Below are 22,316 nucleotides of genomic sequence, written 5' to 3'. Positions count from 1 at the left end.
CACATACAATTAACACCAACGCATTTCCAACGCTCACATTCACTGCTCTGTGGGGTATATGATGTCATCGGCAACAGCACCGAACTTATAACGAATTATAGACTTTTCCGTATATCAGTATTTTAACAGTAACTAACTCTTCTCACCAATTTTAAACCACAGTAACTACGTGGATCCCAAAGGAACTTCAAACAACCGACCAGCCAGGACATAGTCCTTCAGCCAACTGGCCACCCGTAGTACCAGATTATGAGGTTCTTTGGTTAGACTGAATCATTTTAAGGACTATCCGAGAAGTGAAGTGACATCACTAGTTCATGGTCCCGGTAGACTAGAGGTACTGTTGGCACCTCTTTGGGGTCAACCATGAATGAGAGAAGAATTAAAAATCTCGAAAAATAACGGAAATATGAGCAAAAGTCTGAGACAACATTTGAAAATTTTCTGAACAAAAAAACATAAAAAACAATAACAATTAGATAAAACAACTCTAACTTGTTAATATTCTGAATGTGTTTGTTTAAAAAGTGATTCAAAAGACTTCTTATTCATATCTTAGGTAGTTAAAACAGACACTTATAGATTTTTGGCCATAAAAGGCAAGTACTTACCACGCTTGCTTAAAAGTAGGGAGTGAATTAAGTACTTACTTTTATCGTATGTTAATATAAAGTCAAGTGGTTTCATTATTATGTTTCAAACTTGTAAAAGAAAAAAATTCTACAACATTATCAAGAAAGTTTTTAAATTAAAATAATATTTTAAAATTTCGGTGTTAGAATGTTAATTAGTAACTAAATTGTAAAATAATTCTTTAAGAACTTTTATTTTTATAAAAAAAGGGTTTGCAAAAAAATACTTATTTTTTATAATTCCAATTGTGTCGTATCTGTTTTTGTTTGTTTATTTTCATTTTATATTCGCAATTCATTTGTATAGGTACCTACTACAATAAGCCAAACCACCTTGACCCATAAGACCACTTTAAGGCTGTGTGTCTGCGTGTTGTACTATAAAAAATACAAATACATAATGACGGATTAACTGTCACAGTGACGTACTGACAGAGATATTGGCTAACTACTAGCTGATTGTTTAAATATCAATGTATTTTGGCTAAACAATTCTACTGCTAAAACAACAACAATTACTACTACTACTGTGGCTGTCGTTGTAGGTTTATTTGTTTTATGAAGGTGTTTGTGCATAAAACTTTATCTGTATCTACTCGTTTGCTATTTTTTATTTTGAAAATTTTTCATTTTATTTCTAGTTTTATACAACAATCTTTGTTTATTTATTCGTAGTAGTTTTATTTCAACAAAATACTTATTCATCGCAGACGCATAAGTAATTGAAATGTAAAAAAGCAACACCTCGTCTGAATGACTATGCATTTTCCTTTCTCCCTGCCTGTCTGCCCATCTCCATAGTAGGCTGTCTGTCTTTCTGTGTCTCTACGTAACTAGGTTCTCACTTGCATTTTTAATGATTATAACTACTATTGTGTGACCAAAAAAAAGTTGTATTTTTTCTTCATTTTCAGACACACCACAACTAAAAATCGATATGACTTTAAACATGAGCACGTTGCTGTAAACTTGTTGTTTTTGTAAACTTTTTTTTTTCTTTTCAAAGTGGCAACAAAAATGGTGCCAAAAAATTAATATTTTTATGGCCATCAACTTTTGGTAATACAAATAGGCTTTACTATATTTATGTAACTACAAATACATATATAATACATACATATTAGTTAAGTCGTTATTATATAATTGTTCTTGCGGTCTTAAACATTTATAAGTCGTATTAGTACTAATTGTGGTATTAAAAGATCACGTAATATTGTGGTAATTAATGTAAGAGCATTTGCTAGACTAGTGTTAATTATACTTTTTAAATATCCTTGTTGAACTTTACTCATATTCATAAAGTTATTGATGGTTTATAAATGGATATTATTTTTTGGAAAAACTACAAAATAAACTAATGATAACGTTATGCTTTATTAACTTTTGTCAAACCGGATTAAAACAACTTTGCTCCTTAAAGTATTTTTTTACAACAATAGAATATATTAAACAATAGCTTTCAACAGATACCTTAACAAAATTCAATTCTATTTCCATTACAAATACAATAGCAACAATAAGATGAAAATCATTTTATGGAAAATAAAAGTGTCAAATATTTGACACCTAATTTTTGTTTAACAAAAAACTATTCAAATTTTATTTTCCATTTGTTTAATTATTACAATAGAATCTGTTAAAGAATTAAGTGTTTTACAAACATTTTCAACCTATTTTTATAGGTTAACAAAAACAACGAAATCATTTGTTTCCAATATTTCTATTTTCAATGAGTTTTTTCTAATCTGATTTTTTGTTTATCTGATGTGACACTTGATCTATATTTTATTATTCATCATAATGACAATTAAACTAAATGGAAACCTTGTTTCATGTCAATGTAATTTTTGCTTTAATAAATTAAAAAAAATATATATAAATATATAAAGATAGATAGATAGATAGATAGATATATAGATAGATAGATAGATAGATAGATAGATAGATAGATAGATAGATAGATAGATAGATATATATATAGATAGATAGATATATATATAGATAGATAGATAGATAGATAGATAGATAGATAGATAGATAGATAGATAGACAGATGGATAGATAGATATATAGATAGATATATAGAAAGAAAGATATATTGATAGATAAATAGATATCAGGATCTCTTTCCTTGTAATGATTTAAAATCTGGCACTACGGGTGGCCAGTTGTCCATTAAGACTTTGTTCTGACTGGTCAGTTGGTTGAGGTTCCTTCGGGATCCTCGTAGTGGCTGGGGTTTAAACCCGATTACGTGAGAAGTGGGTGCTTGGTTGAGTGATTAATACACGGTGAAATATAAATATTGGGGATAAGTTTCTAGGACGACTGGAATCCAGAGATGTATCTGTTGAAATGACTGAAGAAAGAATTAAGTGATAGTTAAAGTGTCAGTGGTGGTGGTTGGGACATTGTGGAGTTGTAATACCATAATCTTTAATTCTGCGGCGATTTTTCTTCATGGTTGAATATGCTAAACTTATCACAGTAGGTCCTTGTGCCAAGTGGCCACTTAAATAAGACTGTTAATTAAATATAGAACTGTGAGGTCGAATTACCAATTACGTCCCCTAGTACCTGTTACCGAAACAACAAAATTCATCTCAGTAGTGCGGATGGGCAATAAAAAAGGTACATTATTGCACTGGGACAAGCGCGGATCCACGGTTAAGGAAAATTCCATTCCACTAGCGTGTAAGAAGCACAATTAGGCGGTTAGAAGTTCACCCCGTTTTTGAAAAACACCACCGTGAAAAAGGACAACACGGCAGGTGTTTACATAAAGCACTTCCATATTCATTGTTTAAATAGGGGAAAATGTATGTAAATATGTTTAAATATTTATAAAATTATAACGATGAGAACACATTTAGTTACTAACTTGTTTATCTGTTTGTCAAATCTATTTAATATTATGTCTATCAAATTAACGTCACGTGATGAATAATAATAAATCGTTTAAATAAAATGTGCATAAATTTTGATATAATCATCCGTTTGTCTAACTGTTTGAACTGTTCCATAAACCACGGACTATAATAATATTTATAGTATTTGTCATTGTAGTAAAAAAACAACAACGACAACAACGACAATGACAACAACAAAACTTGATTGTAATCATTTTGTTGTCTCACATTGTCTCACACAATTTTAATAAATCCACATTCATTAAAATGCAGTTTATTAGCTTTTAATAAAGTGTAAATTTCTGAAATGTTAATTAATAGTGTGTCTGGGTTTATGTTATTATTTGATTTTCATGCGAAGATTTATTATAATTTTTTTTCACACCCACTTATTGAAATTAATATTTCATTTTGCACCTAAACATTTGATGTATTACGATGGGATAATATTGTTTTTTTTCATATTTTTATCAAATTTTGTTAATGTTTGTTGTAGTTTTTATTATTAATTTAATTTTTTTTAGATCTATTTTTAAAACTTTTAAATTTTATTTTCAAAAATATTATAAACACTTGAGCAAATATTTTTTATCAATATTGTACTTAAAAAATACTTATTTTTTAACAATAATTCATTCCCTGAATTCTAAAAATAACTTGAAAATTATATTTTTAGTGAATTGCTTAAAATCTACCTATTAATCATATAAAAAATATTGTCATTTACATAAAAATTAAATTACTTCAAAGAAAAAAAAAGAGAATTGTACAAAATAATTAATATCATTAGTTAATTAACAAAAGCTATTTGATGGAAAATTACCTTTTGTTAAAAAAATGATTTATTTGTTAACCGAATAGATAAAATAAAACAAATTTTCTTTGATTAAATCTCAAAAAATATGTTTAAAAACTAAATGATTTTTATAAAATATATTTAAAAGAGTTTTACCATTCGTGAGCTACACAACTAGGATCTTTACGAGGGCACACCAATTAAATCTCTTTACAGAACAAATCGATTATTAAGCGACCAAAGCTTTGCAAATTAGGCTGTATCAGTCAGGTTGATCCTTTAAATACATACTTGTGAAAAACTTAATGTTTGTTAATTTAATAATAATTTTATTTTTGTTGTTTTTTTTCCAGAAATCAGCCATTACAACACACATCAAACGAAATGTCAAACGAACAAAAGCAACGTATTCAAGTGCCCGATGCACTAAGAGAGGTGCTATTGGAATTCTCCATTGCCTATCTGCTGGAACAGCCAGGTGATGTTGTTGACTTTGCCGTCGAATACTTTACAAAACTTCAAGAGAATCGCCGACAAGTGGGATTCATTCGTGAAACGGATCGTGGTTCCGTCGACGATAGTGTCATGTCTCAAGAAGAAGATGATGGTAAGTACAACAAAAATTACACTACAATCAATCCATTAAAGTTTTCCATTTACGCCAAATAGGTAAAAATTTTTATTCTCTTTGTATAGTTCTTCTTTTGTAATTCAATCACGACAACCTCCACAATATTTTCTATGTAATTTAAAGAAAAGATTGACGTCATGCATATAGTTTGATATTGTCGTTACAAACATGCATAAATTTCATGTTACTACCGGGTGGTTTGGGAACGAAGGGAAACCGAATAATAGAATAAAAGAAATAAAAAGCAATACGCACGTTTTAGAAGTGAAGAAAAGCAAACTAAAAAAAATGTTGTGCCGCTTGTTGTACGACAATTATTGTGTGGCATGCAACAATGTGGCGCTTAGTCAGCCATTGTTGTTATACATATTTAGTATACGTGTTAGTTTGTTGTGTAAATATATACCATATGCCTGTTTACACCATTTTCACGTGTACTTTAAAACCTTTTTAAATATATCAAAAAGTTCAAAAGAAGCTTCTAAGCTTTTTTGAATAACCTATGTTTGAACCCAACCTGTTGCTAGTTCATTAAAAAAATAATAAAATTATTTATTTTGATTTAATTCTTTCATGTAATAATTTCCTTTGGGAATTATTTCAATGGAATAAGCTTTTAAGCTTAGAATTAAGCTTTTAAGATAATATCCAAAGAATGGATATGATAAATGCTCCGATAAGTCTAATTAAGTTGGAAATGGTGTATTTTAAATACACTTTCTTAAAGTCGACTTCATTATATTACATTACGTAGGTACATTTATATAATTTATAAAAAAATATAAAACAATTTATTTTTAGATATTTTATTCATAGAAACTGGGGCCATTTTGTTAATTGAAATTAGCAGAATGATTTTTCTTAAAATACATATAAAATATAATAAATATATATATATATATATATATATATATATATATATAATAGATATATATATATTATATATATATATATATATATATTAATATATATATATATATATATATATATATATGTATATATATATATATATATATATATAGTATATATATATATAATATATATATATAAATATATATATATATTATATATTATTTCCAAAATAAAAAATATAGGTTTTGTTGTTGACTCAAAAGATGCCATCCCACTTGCGTAACCAGAAGTGATACTTGCTTTTGCAAACCCCAACAAACAACGGGACACTAATGGCAAAGACCTTGAACAAAGTTTTTGTACATAAACCGGCAAATCAATGTACCGAAATTCCTACATGCGTGTAGGATATACAAATTACGTTAAAAAATAGCCACCGTGAATATTAGCTCCGTTTTTTCCTCAAGCCTGTTTTTTATATTTTTGGAAATAACCACCTATGTCATACTTCAAACTCTCTCTATCCTTCTTTATATAACAGGCAAGCCCTTCACGGATTGAGCAATGAGGCACATTATAAATGAATCGCTTAACCTCGAATTAACTTAAGGTAGAGGTCCACACCAAGTGTTCTACGCTTTCTCGCATTCTACGCGTCTGTATTTATATGTTGCAAGTTACAAATGCAAAAGCGTAGAATGCCTTGACGCGTAAAATGCGTAAAGTTTCCTACTTTCTACTTTTATAAGCTTCACAAGCGACACATTAACGTATCAGCTGATTATGACATGTTATATTCATTTTTAATGCGTATTTATAAATTTTAATAATTAAAAGTGTTGCATGTAATTTGAAGAATAAAATGTCAAGTCGGTATGAAAAGCACGTAGTCTGGACCTCCAGCTTTATGTACATCAGACCAAAAACGGTTTCGAAGTCTATTTTAGAGCTACTCGACGACATATAGAAGAGGGCGAAAGTACTTATTGATGACAGTAGAGTATCCAACTCTATTGATTTTCTTGAGAACCGTTCGTAATGGGATGTGTTCCTCTGAAATTTGTGGTAGATTGGCATGTGGACCTCAAAACACACTATACAAAAAATTATTTTTTTTGTATGTGGAACAAACTTTCTGCTACTATCGATGTAAAAAACTCTCTTCATTCTTCTCTCAACAACACAAGTAGGAAACTCCGCAGAAGTAGGAGTCATCCTCTCAGTGCTGGTCCTAGAAAAAATAACGTATCTCAAACTTCGGCAATTTTGAAAAGAATAAGCTTAATGACTTTAAAAACTGATTATTGTAAATACCTAATTTTTTAAGAATATAAAAGTCAATATTGAATGAAAAGAACGCAAAATTAGAGTCAACAACGCAACGTTGTCAACATTGCAACAGTTCGTTGTCGAAATATACACATGCGTTGTCAAAAGTTGACAATCTCTTGTTGCGAATAAAATAAGTGTTTTCCAAAATTAAATTCAAAATTTTCTTTTGCATAAACAATCGCAACAATTTATCAAATAAGAGTTTTATTTTCAAATTAAGAGGGTTATTGTGTCTCCTCCCTTTCCCTCACTTCAGTTCATTTTCTATATAAATTGTTTTTGCTCTTTGAAAAATTTGTATAAAAATATTTTTAACGCAAGGTGAAGTGTTTTACAAAGTAATGAAGTAAATGTTTTAATAACTTTACTATTCCGATTTTAATCAAATGTTCAATATTTTATAGGGGTTTAAAAAAAATTAAGTAAATTAAAAATAAAATATGTCTCCAAGATTTATAAATACAACGCAATTATATAAATGAAAACCTAGCAAGCTTACATACATATGAACATAATTACCGCAAATCATGTTTACAGTAAACACTCCATTTACTCCAACTCAAAAATGTTAAAGTAAATGAAATAATATTTGCAAATCAAACAGAAAATAATTAAAGTTTTGTGAACGTAAATTAAAAAAAAATCAAAAATTATTAGTTGATTAATGTTGTAAAACGAGGGATTACTGTATATAAGTAGATTTTAATAACAGTCTATTTATTAAGAGAGATGTGGGAAAAGGGATGTAAGCAATATTGTGGCATAAATTATCAGCCTCGGTAGAATTTAAAGCCTTCACACAGTTTAACATATGTAAATATGTATGTATGTATGTGTAAAAAAATCACTAATTGTATTCATATTGCCACTTAAGTAGAATAATGTTACTAGGTGAATCCTTTTTTTATTTTATTTCCACCACCCATCACAACACACTTACATACAATTACTTACTTCTTCTATGTATGTGTGTTAATATTGGGTATTAGACCTGCGTGATGTTTTTGTTGTTTTTGCTTTACCTTATGTGTTTTTTTTTCAATAAAACAAAACCCGTTTCAATTTTATCACATGTTCAACATCAATGAACAAAGACAAAATAGACACGCGCCAATATAAAAAATATTCAGTTATTTTTATTTTTTTGTATATACGAATTGCACACAAATAAACTTACTTACATATTAAAAAAGAATATATTTAAAACTTACCTATTTTTTTCTATTTTCATACATACAGATACAAGTATTAGGTTGGTACTTTAGGTTGGCGAATAATATAACTAACTTTAGACTTTATAAGCATTTATTTCTTTTAATTTTCTATCACATAAACAATTTTCCATCCCTGACTTTCATTAACTTGCTCTGTTTGATTTTTAAAATCCAGAGACCAAAGTAAATACAACAACACGTTGTGTTCCTTTTAAAAACAATAACAACATACAATTTCATTAAGATTTGGATCCCGAATGATATATAATAAAAGAGTTAAATTATTGATTGTTTTATAGAGCATCCTAATGTATACATACATAGTTATACTAATACATAAATAAATGTATGTATATTGATTTGCATGTAAAATCAATAAAAACATCTAAAGGGGTTAAAAGGAATACAACAACTACATACTAACGGATGTTAAACAAATGAGGATATACACTTCAACATGCAAACACACAAAAAAATAAAATTAAGTTTAACATGTCGCTCATTTACTATAAGATTGTTATAACTTAAATATCGGGGAATTATGAATGATTACTACAAAATACATATTTATACGTGGTCCTCATATCTTTCATAAACTACCCAGTAAAATATTTTCGAATTTCGGTAATGAGTATTGTAGATATTGTAGTTATTTCATACATTACTTGGTAATGGGTTGTCGTTATCAATAACATAAATTAATTGTTTTGAATAGAATATGTGCTCAATTGTCTATAGCGTATGTCCGTCCAATAAGGAATTAATTATTATTTCTAAACTTCGATTTTGGAAATTTTTTCAAGAAATGTTGATATTTACATTTGTGTCAAAACCATTCCAGATAGAATGTTAAAATACTTTTTAATGGGCATTGAGTAAGAAAATAGACTATCAAACATAAAAAATAATTGTAAAACTACTATTTAAGCCAGAAAAGTCGGGTAATGAGATTTTTTTTGGTCATGGTCGAACAAAAAGAAGTAGTAATTCACCCAAAAAGTAATTACTTACACTTTTCTCCAATATTATTTGTTGACTTACTGGGTAAGTAAAGATTCTGCTGGGTATTCAAGAATATTATTCGGGCTGGAGGTCAACTCCCAGAAAGTTTTTTCCAAATTGTAATTAAACTCAGCAAAAAAAGAACTTCAAAAGAAGCGAAAAAGAAATAGAATTTACTTTTTGGAAAATGAAAGACCTAAAGATGTTATGATTTTAACACAGGTTTGTCATAGGAGGGATGTCCTTTTTATTTGATTCCACAATTCACAACATCTGAAATCAATCACCGGAAGTAATTTTTATGTTTTTAACGTAAATAAATAAATTACACGCATTAATCCAAAATTAAATTGGTTTAATTCAAAAAACTTCAGTACAAAAAATACACCTTAAATTAAAAAATGGATTTTTTTGCTTCTTTGGATGTCAATAAACATCACTTCCACAGAAGGTAAAAAAAAAATTCAGTAAGTGCTTTTTTTTGAAGTGGTGATAAATGTTATTCTTTTGGAAGTACTTCATTTTATTTTTGCTGGATATTTTTTTCAATTTCGTTCTACTTACATATATTCCCGAAGTGGAAATAGAATTCAATAACGAATAGTGTTCCTAAGTAATTTAGATATTGCCTCCGCCTTAGAAGTATTTTGTTATTAATTCAAAGTGAATTGTGATTGTATTATACAAAGAGAGAATTAAAACTCTTGCAACATATAAAATAACTGATGTTATAGATAAATCTTAAACTCTAAATACCATCCGGGAACTACAGGGCTCTAATAATGATAATAAAGATACAAATGTATAAACATACTTATTAACATCATGTTGAGTGTACAAGTGAATTGAAGAAGATGAAGAAGAATATGTTTGATTAAATATCAGCAACAGAAATCGCAAAACATCAACAACATTTACAAGACCCACAAATAAATAAACACTTCTCAGCTCTATACATTAAATTGTTGCTGTACGCTTGTTGTTATAGTGACAACAACAGAATCAGAGCGAAAACAAAAACAAAGTACTCGTGTTGTTGTTCTTGTATTATTATTAAAACAACAAAAGAAATACTTTTATAGTTTGATTTGCTACTGTTTTGTTAGATGTGTTTTTTATCCATCAGTTGTGTTTGTTTGACTAACAGTCAGTTAGACAGAGAGACATACACATCTTTTCTTATTATTGTTGTAATAATACTAAAGGATATTTACAATAACAAATACCACTATAAACATGAACAAAGAATATAAGCTAAATACATACATACACACATCCATTTGTATATATTTAAAATAACATTAAGCTTGATATTGTTTACTCAATATACTCAATAAGAAAAGAGGACAATTAGTAGTATTTCCTGTTTGTTGGTTGGGGGTGGTTGTGATTTCATCTCTTCTTCTGTTAAACTTAATTCATCAATGGTGTACTCAACCAACACACACTTACATACATATATACATACATATTTATAATAAACATGATGTTTAATAAGATAAAAACCACTCAATCAATCTTTTTGTTCGTTCGCTTGTATTCCGCTTGTGTTGTTAGTGATTTCACCTAAATGAGTGATAGCTTAAGAATGTATGTAAGTGTGTTAACATGATTTTTTTGTTATTTTCGCGTATTTGTAAGTGTATGCGTATGTATGTTTCATATCCTTTTTTTGTTGTTGCTGTGTATTTATCGAAGTGTAGTTGATTTAAAAATATAAAAAATTGTCCTGATTAAAGTGTTTTTAAAAATGTTGAACATTTCCTTTCAGTCGATCAAGCAGAAAATAACAGACAGATTTTGTTGCTTTCTTTTTTGCTTGTTTAAATTTCCGCTTTTTTTATAATATCTCTATTTTAATGATTTAATAGATAAAAGAAAATCTTAAGGTCTTTAATAACATACTATTTATAATTAAATTAATGTTTAGGAGAAAAAAGTGAAATTTGTATAAAAGGGAAAATGTTTGTATATAGTTTTTGGGATAAATGTAATGGTCTCGTGTTTGATAATATATAATAGATACTTAAATAGGAAAAATTTGAATGCAAATAAGTAAAGTAATTTTGTGTCAAATGTTTATAAGAGAATTTTGTATCCATAAAAGGCTTTAATTAGCTGGGCTTATAGCTCTGTTGGTAGTAATACAGACCTGACAAACTCTTAAACCAGTGGCCCAAATGTTCTTTTCTAAAGTTATCCGAATCTTCTGAAGTTGGAAAAAACTTTATTTTTGAGCATTTTAGAGGGATTTATCAGCGCCAAGACAACTTTATTTATAAAAATGTTGTATGAGATCTGAAAGTTTATTCTGTCAGCTTTAAAAAAAAAAAAAAACAATTATTCGTTGTGATTCCGACAACGCAACATTTGGTTTGACAACATAGCGTTATCACTTTGGCAACACATTGTTATTTTTGTTGATTTGACAACATCGTGTATTTTGTATATTTTTGTTGTCAATTTGACAGCTATATGATCATACTTTAACAACTGATGTTATTAAAAGATTATAAACACTTTGGTGTTAGTTTGAAAGCATCTATCCTATTAACTGGTCAAGTGATTAGTCCATGGTATAGTTTAATTTGCGTGGTGGGGTTGTCAAAGAGTATCATTGAATTTGAGCACCAATTAAGTAGTAACTAGAACGCTTATAAATAAAATATTATACATAGGGTAAACAAATATATACGACTGGTACCAAATTGTCAGCAAAGTGTTTTTAATTTTTCAATAACATTCATTGTCAAAGTATGTAAATACGTACGATGACACTAGTTGTCGAAATCGAAATTCCTATCTAAATGTTAACAAACTTGGTAAACTCACTATTGACAACGGATGTTATTGAAAATTTTAAACATTGTGGTGTCAATTTGTTACCAGACGTGTATATTTCTTCCCCTCTGTGTAAGAATAAAAGCCAATATTTTACTGTGATTCCAAGTCAAGCTCCGTCAAATACAACGCCAATGTTAATGTCGACTATAACTTTAATGTTGTTGTCGATGTCTTAAAAGTTGTCCCCTATCCGAATAGGCTTTAAGTAATTTTGAAGATGTCGGGAGTTTCCTATGTAATATTTTATAAAAATTATTTTATTAAATTTAAAGTAATTACAAATAATTTAAAAGACACATTAAATAAAAAACAAAATTTTTTACTTAACGTATAAAAGATTTATTTCTATAGAAAACTTTTCAAAAATTAAGAAGTTATATTGTTACAAAAATATATAATACAATTTTCCTTATACAACTTTTTAGAATACTTAATTCTATGTTAATGAATCTAGGAGTAAGCAATGAATGTAACTCTTCCTCAATAAAGTCAAAACATACAAAAGGGGTTGAATGAAACATGTTAATGAAAATGAAATATAAATAATCCAGATTATCTTAAAATATGTTTTTATTTGTAATTTACATACATATGTATGTAAAAATGTTATTTAATTAATTTTTCTTTGTAAATAATTTTTTTTTGGCTGCTTATTATTAGGGTAGACCAAAAAGAGTTAAATGATATCAATAAAAAAAATATTCTGAAAAATTTAATTTTTTTTGTAAAAGTATAAAGTTTTTAAAAATTTCATTTTATAGATTTACGAAACATTAAGGCAATTATAAACATTTTAAGAAGCGTGTTACTAAATTGTATTAAACTTTCATTTCAATTAGAAACAGCAGTAAACATTTGTTTTTCGACCATCCGATATATGTATATATGCCCTAATTTTGTTGTTTTTGCAGTTGTTTTAAAACAAAAGAACAATACAATTTGTACTCACACATTTTTGTTTTTTGCTTTTTTTTGGTAAAATGATGACAATAAACACATATAAAGAAACACCCTCACAATCATTAACACATACATAAAAATAAAATCCAACCAACACTTTTCGACTCTTAAATTCTTTTTCTTTTTTTTTTGATTATTTTTCAACATACATTATTTTGTACATTATTCCCACATATTTTCATGAACATGAACAGAGTCATGTTGACAATTATTATCATTTTTATGAGCCAAAAATTAGTGTTTAAACAATTATTTCATTTAATCGTTTGTTGTTAATCGATTAACTGTAAGGAGACAATAAAGCTTAAACAAGTAGCTATATCATTAGCTCGCTTAGAAGCAAAGTTAACTATCTCTCCTTTAGTGATTAATTAATATAAAATAAAGTGTATTCCAAAAAATTTTATACAGTATGATTTTTCTAAATACTTTCTAAAAAAAAGAAGTAATTTAAGATGTAAAGCCCGCTTGAAACAAATTCATATTGATCATTTAGAAATTTAAACTTTTTCTAAAGCTTTATAGACATAATGAAATTTGTGATATAAATTCTCGTTACTTCTGATTCGAATACTTACTAGCTCTAAGAAAATTCATAAAAAAACAAATATTTTCTAGAGGAATTTCAACCCCCCTCCTTTTTAATGTTTTAATAGCATTTGAGTGCTGCAAAGACAAGGATATAAATTTATAAAATAAAATGTTTAAATGAATTTTTCTTTTTATAGGCTACAGGAAGTCATCGATAGATATTTTTGCGTTTAGTACTATTGTCTACTTTAGTATACGGATAATAAAACTTTTACATACAAACATATATATTTGGATGCTTTTTCCATAAAAGTTGTTAAATATACGAAATTTAATACGCCTACAATAAAGTAGTTTCATTAACCCTACAATGTCAACCAAACCATTATTGGACTTATGATTATTAGAGAATAATAAATGCTTAATAAAGTAATTGATGATTTATTGTAGGAATTTTGCATGTAAAATGAGCGTAATAAACCTAAAATAAGCGATTAATACTTTATGAATACGGGGGTTAATGTTTAATATAAAATACTTTGACGGAATACAGTTTTAACTGTTGTTAGTATTTTATTTATGAAATTAATACGCAAGAAATGGAAATCCTCTATTCCCTTTATAAGGTCCACTTCCGAAAATGTTCATAACTAAGGATTGCTAATACCCACTTATAAATTTTTAATCGAGAATATAATGCGTTTCTTAAGAATTTTGAATTCCTAACTGATCTCAGAAATTTCTGATCACATCAGGTTTTCCCCTGCAAAAAAAAATGAGACTACTTCTCATACGCATGTAAAAAGTGCTCTCTAAAGAACTAGAGCTGGTCTAAAACTAATCCAAATATTTGATAAAAACAACTCCATATAACATTGTGATGTTCTAGGTGAGGACCACAAAAACCATTCATGTATTACAATGAAATAGTCCCAAAACAATTCGCTTGTTTAAATTATGGAATAACATGATCCGCAACTTGGTTCCATGTAGCGTGCATTACATGGACCATGTTGTTATGAAGAAAATACAGATTTTTCAAGCCTGCATTACATAGGACTACTAAATGGATCATCTACTCCAATAATGTTTACAGAGAGTAGTTTTTGCATTATTAAAATAGATCATGTACTTCAATAATGTTTCTTTAGGGTCGAAATATTTAAAGTTTGAAAATAACTCGCTTTTAGGCATATTCGAGACGTTATAACTGCGCGATGTCATGTTTTTTTTTTTATAAAATATATTATTCCGTTTAGAAGTCTGTCCCATCTATTGACTTGAAATTAAAGTTTTAACCTTTGATGTCCCGGGAAGTACGCCCTTTTTCGATATACAATTTGAAAAATTTTCTTAAACATAAGTTTGATGATCATATGACAAAAAAAGTTGCCTAATAATTTGTATGTTAAGGTGATTGGCTCCATTATAAAAACCATAACCTATATCTATTCTCCCAGAATTTTAAAAGTTGTACGTTACATTCTTTTCTTTGAATCATATGACTCCTTAATATGATTCTCGATTATGGTTTCAAAAAAAAGTTTTAAAAGATTTTTTTTTAAATAATAAGTCAAAGGTGCATAAGTAGTTTTCATAAATTTTAAACTTTTTACTAAAAATAGTATGTATTTTAAGTTCTTTAGTTTCTTCAAATAGACATTTAAAAGTTTTATTTGTTCCGTCAACATAAAATCCTTTCAAAACCTTGTGTGTGTGTATAGTAGATATTGAGTTGGGTGTTGGGTTTGAGAAAACCCATAATAATAAGTATTTATAATAGTGTGTGTGTATGTCGGTGTACATTAAAAAGGTCAGTTTCTTGTATACTTATGTATACTGTTTGTATATACTTAATACTGGGGTTTGTAGTTTAGTTTAGTCAGTCATTCAGTCAGTCACACACTCAATCGAACTGTTTGACATCTTTGGTTCTAAAACAATGTTTGCTTCGATGGTAGTGACGATGGCAATGACGATGATGTTGATGTTAATGCTGTTGATGCCCATGTCATTTTGAGTATTAGTTAAATGTTTGTTAATAGATCGTAGCTGCTGTCATTTGTATTGGTCTTCTAATAAATATTCGATACCAATATAAGCAATGTTACTCAAAGGTATTTTTCATATTTGCAAACATACGTACATACATAAATACTTTCATTTTTATTGACTCTATATAAATATTTGTGAATAATAAAGCTGTCTTTCTATGGTTAGGTGAAAATGTCGGGTATTTCATTATACACATCGAAATATTGTTTGTAGACCCTGTAAAGTATGTTTTTTGGATTCTCATAATATTATAAGGCGATCTAGCTAAGCCCGTTTGTTTGTTGAACTTTAAGAACTAGGGGGCTATAAGATCAAATTTGGAAAATGTCTTCAACGCCCCTAACTGCTTTAAATATTCTATTTTTACGTTGAAACTTGATATAAATAAGAACCTTTATATCTATCCGATTTCATCAAATCGGTCCACAATTTCTCGGAACTGAATGAATTCCTGGAATCTTTATTCAAATAGCAAATTGACTTAAATCAGATTTTCTTTGAAAGTTTGTGTTCTTTAGAAACGAAATAGTTATTATCGAATATTTCAAAAGTTTTAATAACAAAAATCTCAACAATTCTTTTAAAAGAATATGAACAAATAAAAGGAACAGATCCAAAACAATATTTGGAATTTATTATACATTTTATTATCATCGTTTTCAGGACTACGTATATAGACACATTTGCTGCAAATATTTTTTAAATGTCCAGAGCAGATTATCTTGGGGTATAAATGATAACCGGAGCTTTAGAACCCCAATCACCAATCACCATTTCACGTTTTCTTTCACTAGCTTTGTTGTTGTGAAAAACATTTCCCTGTTGTGAAATTTATTGATGAAATTTTGTAAACATTGTACAGTTATTCCATACAAAATAAACTATTGTGAATGAATTTTCCCTTCAAGGGAAATGAAAATTTCAAGGAAACAAAAATTTCACTTCTATTGGTGATAGGGCTGAATGTTTTTATATTTTAAAAGCAAGTCTAATGTACAAACAGTAGCGTGCGTCTATCATCAGTAGCTCTTGTAATTTTTAAAAAAATTTTGTGGGTTTTTCTCTGTTGTTGCTGTTTTTGGATGTAGAATTTTGCGTTTATGTTGTTTTTGCTGTTGTGTGGCTGTAACCAACAGGTTGAGTAGTTTCGTTTTTTACTTTTTGTCTTTAATAAAAATGAGCATTTGTGTAGGAGAACAAACAATATGAGTAGTTTGGTTTTTTTCTTTCTGTTGTTGTTTTTTTTTCTGTTGTCATTCTTGTTGTGTTCTTCATTTTACATAAACTGCTAATGACTTGTTGAATCTTTCTTTTTTGTGTGTACGTTGTTATGTCCGTCCGTATGTTCGTTTGTCCCTCCATATGTGTGTGTGTAATATTTTCACAGGCTTTTTATGCTTTTTACATCTTTGGTCTAGTAGACAAATTTCAGTCTACGTTTGTCATTCTCAGTTGTCAGTTCTATTCTTTTCTCAACACGGTTTATTGCGGTGTGTTTATTTTCGTTTAGTGTCTTTTATCAAGTGATTGAAATACATTAGCCAAAAATTTTTAATTAAAATTGTGTCATTTTTATATGTGACAGTGATACATACTCTTAAATAAGTCATGTATGCAGATTAAGGAAGGAGTGGAGAGTTTATAACTCTAAGGGCGCCTCTCTATCTCACGCACACACACGACTATATTAAATGTGTGATATTTACAATTGTCAAAGTTCTTGTAATATCAGAATTAAAAAAAGAGGCTTGTTACATTTAATTTATTTAGTTTTTTTTTTTCATTTGCCAAAATAAAAAGGTTAAATTGTTTTGTTACATTGTCCTAGTCTTACCTTATTATGCGTGTGTTTTGGAAGGCATTTTTTTTTTATTTTGTTTTTAATTAAAATAAATTTATCTTTTTTTATTGTTGCTCCATTTTCCGCCTTCTACACTTTGTTTTTTTATAGACACAAGTCACACTATTCATTATGTTAAAGTTATGCGCCAGCTAATTAAACTTAAAAGTAAACTTTACGATAGATCTAATTAAAACATTCTTTATAACAAAATAATACCGACAAAAAAAAACTAAAAATAAAAAACGGTATATCAACGGAAAAATAAAGAATACAAAGTAATTACACAAGTGTATGTTAAATATTTTCTTTAAACTAAACTAAAAAAGAACTAAATACACAGTTTAAGTTGCTTTATACGTTTGTCTTAAAATTTTTCAGATAAAATCTTAAAAATCTTATAAAATGATGTAATTTATTTTTGTTCTAATTGCTATAACAAATAAAAATAATATTAAAAAAATTAGTGTGCTTTTTCATATTAAATGCAAAAAAAAGAAAATATTAAAATCTATTTTTAAAATTTTTTTTCGGTTTTGTTTTCATATCATACGTTTATATTGTTTACTCTTAGTTTTATTAATATTTTGTTGTGGGGCAAAAGTAATTTCCAAGTGAATAACATATAAATTGGTAAAACATATTAGAAATTTGAATTTTTAAAAGTTTATCTTTTAAAAACAACTTTTATGTGAATTTTTAAATTATTTAGAATAATTTTTTATTCGAAATTTGGAAATGTAAAAAATTGTTTTTTCACAATTGAGATGCACATGGCCTTAGGAAACTAGTCCGAAATTCTGTTATGTCTTACTACCTATGTTAATAGATGGAAAATGAAATATATACGTCTGGTACCAAATTGACACCAAAGTGTTTATAATTTTTTCAATAACATCCGTTGTTAGAGTATATACATACGTACGACAACACTATGTAATGTTGACGACGTAACGTTGTTAATATTACAACAATTTGTTGTCGAAATATAATTTTATTCACATCCTCGTTTTCCTTTTTATTTATAAGATTCATGCAAGATTTGTGTAAGTTTGATCAGGTTAGAGTTCCGAAGTGATTAACTTCTTCTTTTCAATAAATTCTATATTAATTTCTTGACTTGTGAGTGAACTACTGCTTGATCTTCTGAACGAAGGATTATATTCCAGTAAGTAGAATTAATTATAGACCGATTCCCATAAAATGTATTATAGCGATATTTGTTCTTATTAAAAAGTTTATATCCAATGTCATAATGGTATTAAAAAGTAATTTTTCTGAGCAAATATTATACTGACTTTGGTCGAATGTGGATCTACTTCTTCAGATTTTCAATGTCAAAAAACGCTATTGGCTAACATAGCAAAATACTTTTAATGAAATTACTGTTGCCCTTAACCAATATATAAATGTACTTGTTGCTGTTCATTCGTTTCATATTCATACTCATAATGTAATTTTATTTTCACAAAAACGTTTGTGCTTTTAAGTTATTGTTTCACAGAGGAAAGACAATGATTTATTTATTTCAACATTAATGCATACATACACATCAATCAGTAGTAGTGGTAGTATGTGTGAAAGCTCTTGAAACTGTTAAATTGAATTGAATATTAAATTGTGTTTTACTTTGTATCAATTAATTTGCAACTGCATTCATCTTCAGATTTAATTGTAGTTTAAATAGAAAACAACGACAACAACAAGAAACATTTCGTTAAGTGTTATATTGTCTCGTCGTCTCGCTTCTTCTTTATTGTGGTTTAATTCGAACTAACATCTACCGTCATCTTCCTCGGCGTTGTTATTGTTGTATTTTTTCGTATTTGTGTTTGTTGTGTTGCAGTTTGTGCTATTATTGTTGTGTGCAACATTTGATAAATATGAGTTCACAAGTGTCTGGATCTTTACTTGTTGGTAAGCGCCTCTATATTTCATTTATATCGTATATCATTTTTCTTTGTTTTATATTTTCTTAATTGTTTAAATAAAATTAAAAACAGACAGAGAATACATTATAATGAAACCATCACTAAATATGCTTAATAAACAGCTTACATGTTTTATTTGCAATTTATTGCACTATTAAGAAATTCCTAAGATTCCAAAGAGATATTCTCTTGAATTATAAACATATAGTCTATTATAATAAACTACAATTAATTTTTCAATTAAAATTGTCTGGATTTTAAGGTAATTATACCAATACTTTCAAAGCTGCCATAAACCCTAAAAGTATGCAGTGACAGGACAGAAAATTGTTAGCAAAATAGTAATTATTTGTCTTTATTATTTTAAAATAAAGTTCTGGAAAACTTTTTCTAAAATCCAGTTCACTTTTGGTATTTGCTGTCCTTGGATTAGGTTAAAGCAAACTAATATAAATATTGTTTTCTTTTTATTTTCAGAACCTGCTGCACCACGTTTTTCCACACGTCGTAAGTCTGTCTTTGCTGAGGCCTATGATCCAGAAAATGATGCTGATGACGATGAGGGGGCCACTGCCGTATTTCCCAAATCAGATGAACAGCGCGCCCGATTAGTTGAATCGGTTAAGAATGTTTTATTATTCCGTTCCTTGGAAAAAGAACAAGTAAGTCACTTTTAAAACGAACAGTTTAGTCTATGCGTTAGTTTACTGAATAAATCATCATTTATTCAGTAATAAATCATTACTGAATTTGTTTATTTAGGAGCATATTGACCAGTCTATAGACTTGTTTATACACTAGACTAGTTGATGGACTAGTTTATTATGACTGGGATATTTACCAGTATCTTAACTAGTCGATGGACTACTCTAAGAATTAGTCTATTTACAATCTTTAGACATGTCCATGGATAAGTCTAGTTTATAGACTAGATTGGTCTATGTATGTGTACTCGTCTACAAAGTAATCTATATAATACTGTATAGATTTACCAGGCTTTAACAATTTTTTTCATTAGTCTATGGACTTGCTTATTGACTACACTAAAGACTGTCTACTGACTGGTCTATTGAATAGTCTGTGAACTAATCTGTGGACTAGTCTAAATGTTCTTTAATGTATGGACTAGTCTATTGATAAATATATTATCTTATATATGGACCTGTCTTTGAACTATTTAACAAATGTTTACAATATATATAATACAATATAATACCTTATATCGTGGGGATAGTGAGGTTTTCTAAAAGTACTTAAAAAAAATTACAAAAAATAATAATTTTCCATTCGTTTTACAACCTTAATAAAAATAATAATAATAACTTTTCTTAAAATTTTCAGATGAATCAAGTACTGGATGCCATGTTTGAAAGAAGAGTATTACCCGATGAGTATATAATACGTCAGGGTGATGATGGTGATAACTTTTATGTTATTGAATCGTAAGTTTTAAAATTTTTAGTAAAATTTTATTTAACGTATGCATACGTGACGTATGAGTGTTAATAACATGTTCATAATACTCATACGCCCTGTAGGGGGGTTTTATTTGAAAATTTCTATGTGTTTGAGTAGATTATAACTTTTTGTGTGTGTGAATTTTTTTTCTTTTTGTTTTATTTTACACAGCGGTACATACAAAGTTATTGTTAATGACAATCATGTACATACATACAACAATAGTGGTATATTTGGTGAACTGGCTTTACTCTACAATATGCCCAGGTAAAGGAATTAAATTCAAATGAATGTTTTTTGTTGTTGTTTTTGTTTTCTGCTATATATTGAATATTTAAATATATTTTAGAGCTGCAACTATACAAGCGGAAACAGAAGGTTTATTGTGGGCTATGGATCGTCAGACTTTCCGTCGTATCCTATTGAAATCCGCATTTAAAAAGAGAAAAATGTATGAATCATTATTGGATAGTGTGCCAATGCTAAAAGCTTTACAGGTGTGTTTTGTGTAATAGTAAAAAAGACCAACATTTTTACATTTTATGTCTATGGAATATTAAATATTTTATGTGTTTTTCTTTTTTAGAATTATGAACGTATGAATTTGGCTGATGCTTTGGTTACCAAACGTTTTAACAAAAATGAAAGAATTATTAAACAAGGTAATGACTGCTGGCAGGTTGGCTGGTGTTATTTAAAAGCTTTTTTTATTTTCTGTTGAAATCAAATTGTTTTGAGTGAAGAAAATCGCTAAAAGTTATGAAAAATTTAGTTTTAAAAGAACATTTAAATTTTCACGAAAATAAGAATTTGAAATTCTTTAAAATGTCAGAATTATTTTTGAAATTTGAAAATTTAACCATTAATGAACGGTATTAAACCCAATATTTTATTTTTATGAAGCTTTGTAATTAAGAGAATATTTAAATTTTTCATTTTTAAAATTATGTTGAAGTGTTTGAAATTTAAATGCAAGAAATTGACTTTAAATTAGGGTTATCTAACCTAACCTCAGGCTGTAAAGACACACACTTGGGTTCTGTTTGTCCCTTTGTGATACCTGCCATGAAAGTAAACTATGAAAAGAGGATAGTTTTAGGTCAGAAAAGAAGTGAAGAGTAAAAATATGGTTTAGGAGTAAGAAGAAGTACGAGAGTATTTAAATAGTTATGTACATACTATCGTTTTAGATAGATAAAATTTCTGTTCCAATGGACTATTAGAAGCCACGATTTAGTGCGGCCAATTACCAATTACTGTGCCTAATGAAGTCGTTAGTATTCTTCAAACTTAGATTGGATAATTGTGACAAGTCATCAAATATTCGCT

At 28.1% G+C, this 22,316-nt stretch overlaps 1 protein-coding gene across 7 annotated transcripts in view; it reads left to right on the top strand.

Moving 5' to 3' along the window:
* LOC111684585 (cAMP-dependent protein kinase type II regulatory subunit) overlaps nucleotides 1-22,316 on the top strand; it is a 56,008-nt gene that overhangs the window by 28,376 nt on the left and 5,316 nt on the right. For all 7 annotated transcript variants that reach the window (XM_046955667.1, XM_046955668.1, XM_046955672.1 and 4 more), the window contains 6 exons: nucleotides 4,691-4,944; nucleotides 20,007-20,191; nucleotides 20,871-20,971; nucleotides 21,159-21,254; nucleotides 21,337-21,484; nucleotides 21,574-21,649. In XM_046955667.1, the coding sequence (XP_046811623.1) occupies nucleotides 4,691-4,944; nucleotides 20,007-20,191; nucleotides 20,871-20,971; nucleotides 21,159-21,254; nucleotides 21,337-21,484; nucleotides 21,574-21,649 (860 nt within the window). The remainder of the gene's footprint in view (nucleotides 1-4,690; nucleotides 4,945-20,006; nucleotides 20,192-20,870; nucleotides 20,972-21,158; nucleotides 21,255-21,336; nucleotides 21,485-21,573; nucleotides 21,650-22,316) is intronic.

This window comes from Lucilia cuprina, chromosome 6, assembly GCF_022045245.1.
Source record: "Lucilia cuprina isolate Lc7/37 chromosome 6, ASM2204524v1, whole genome shotgun sequence".
In the NCBI taxonomy this organism is placed as follows: domain Eukaryota; kingdom Metazoa; phylum Arthropoda; class Insecta; order Diptera; family Calliphoridae; genus Lucilia; species Lucilia cuprina.
The sequence above is the reverse complement of the archived record's forward strand: the minus strand, read 5'-3'. Positions and strand labels throughout refer to the sequence as shown.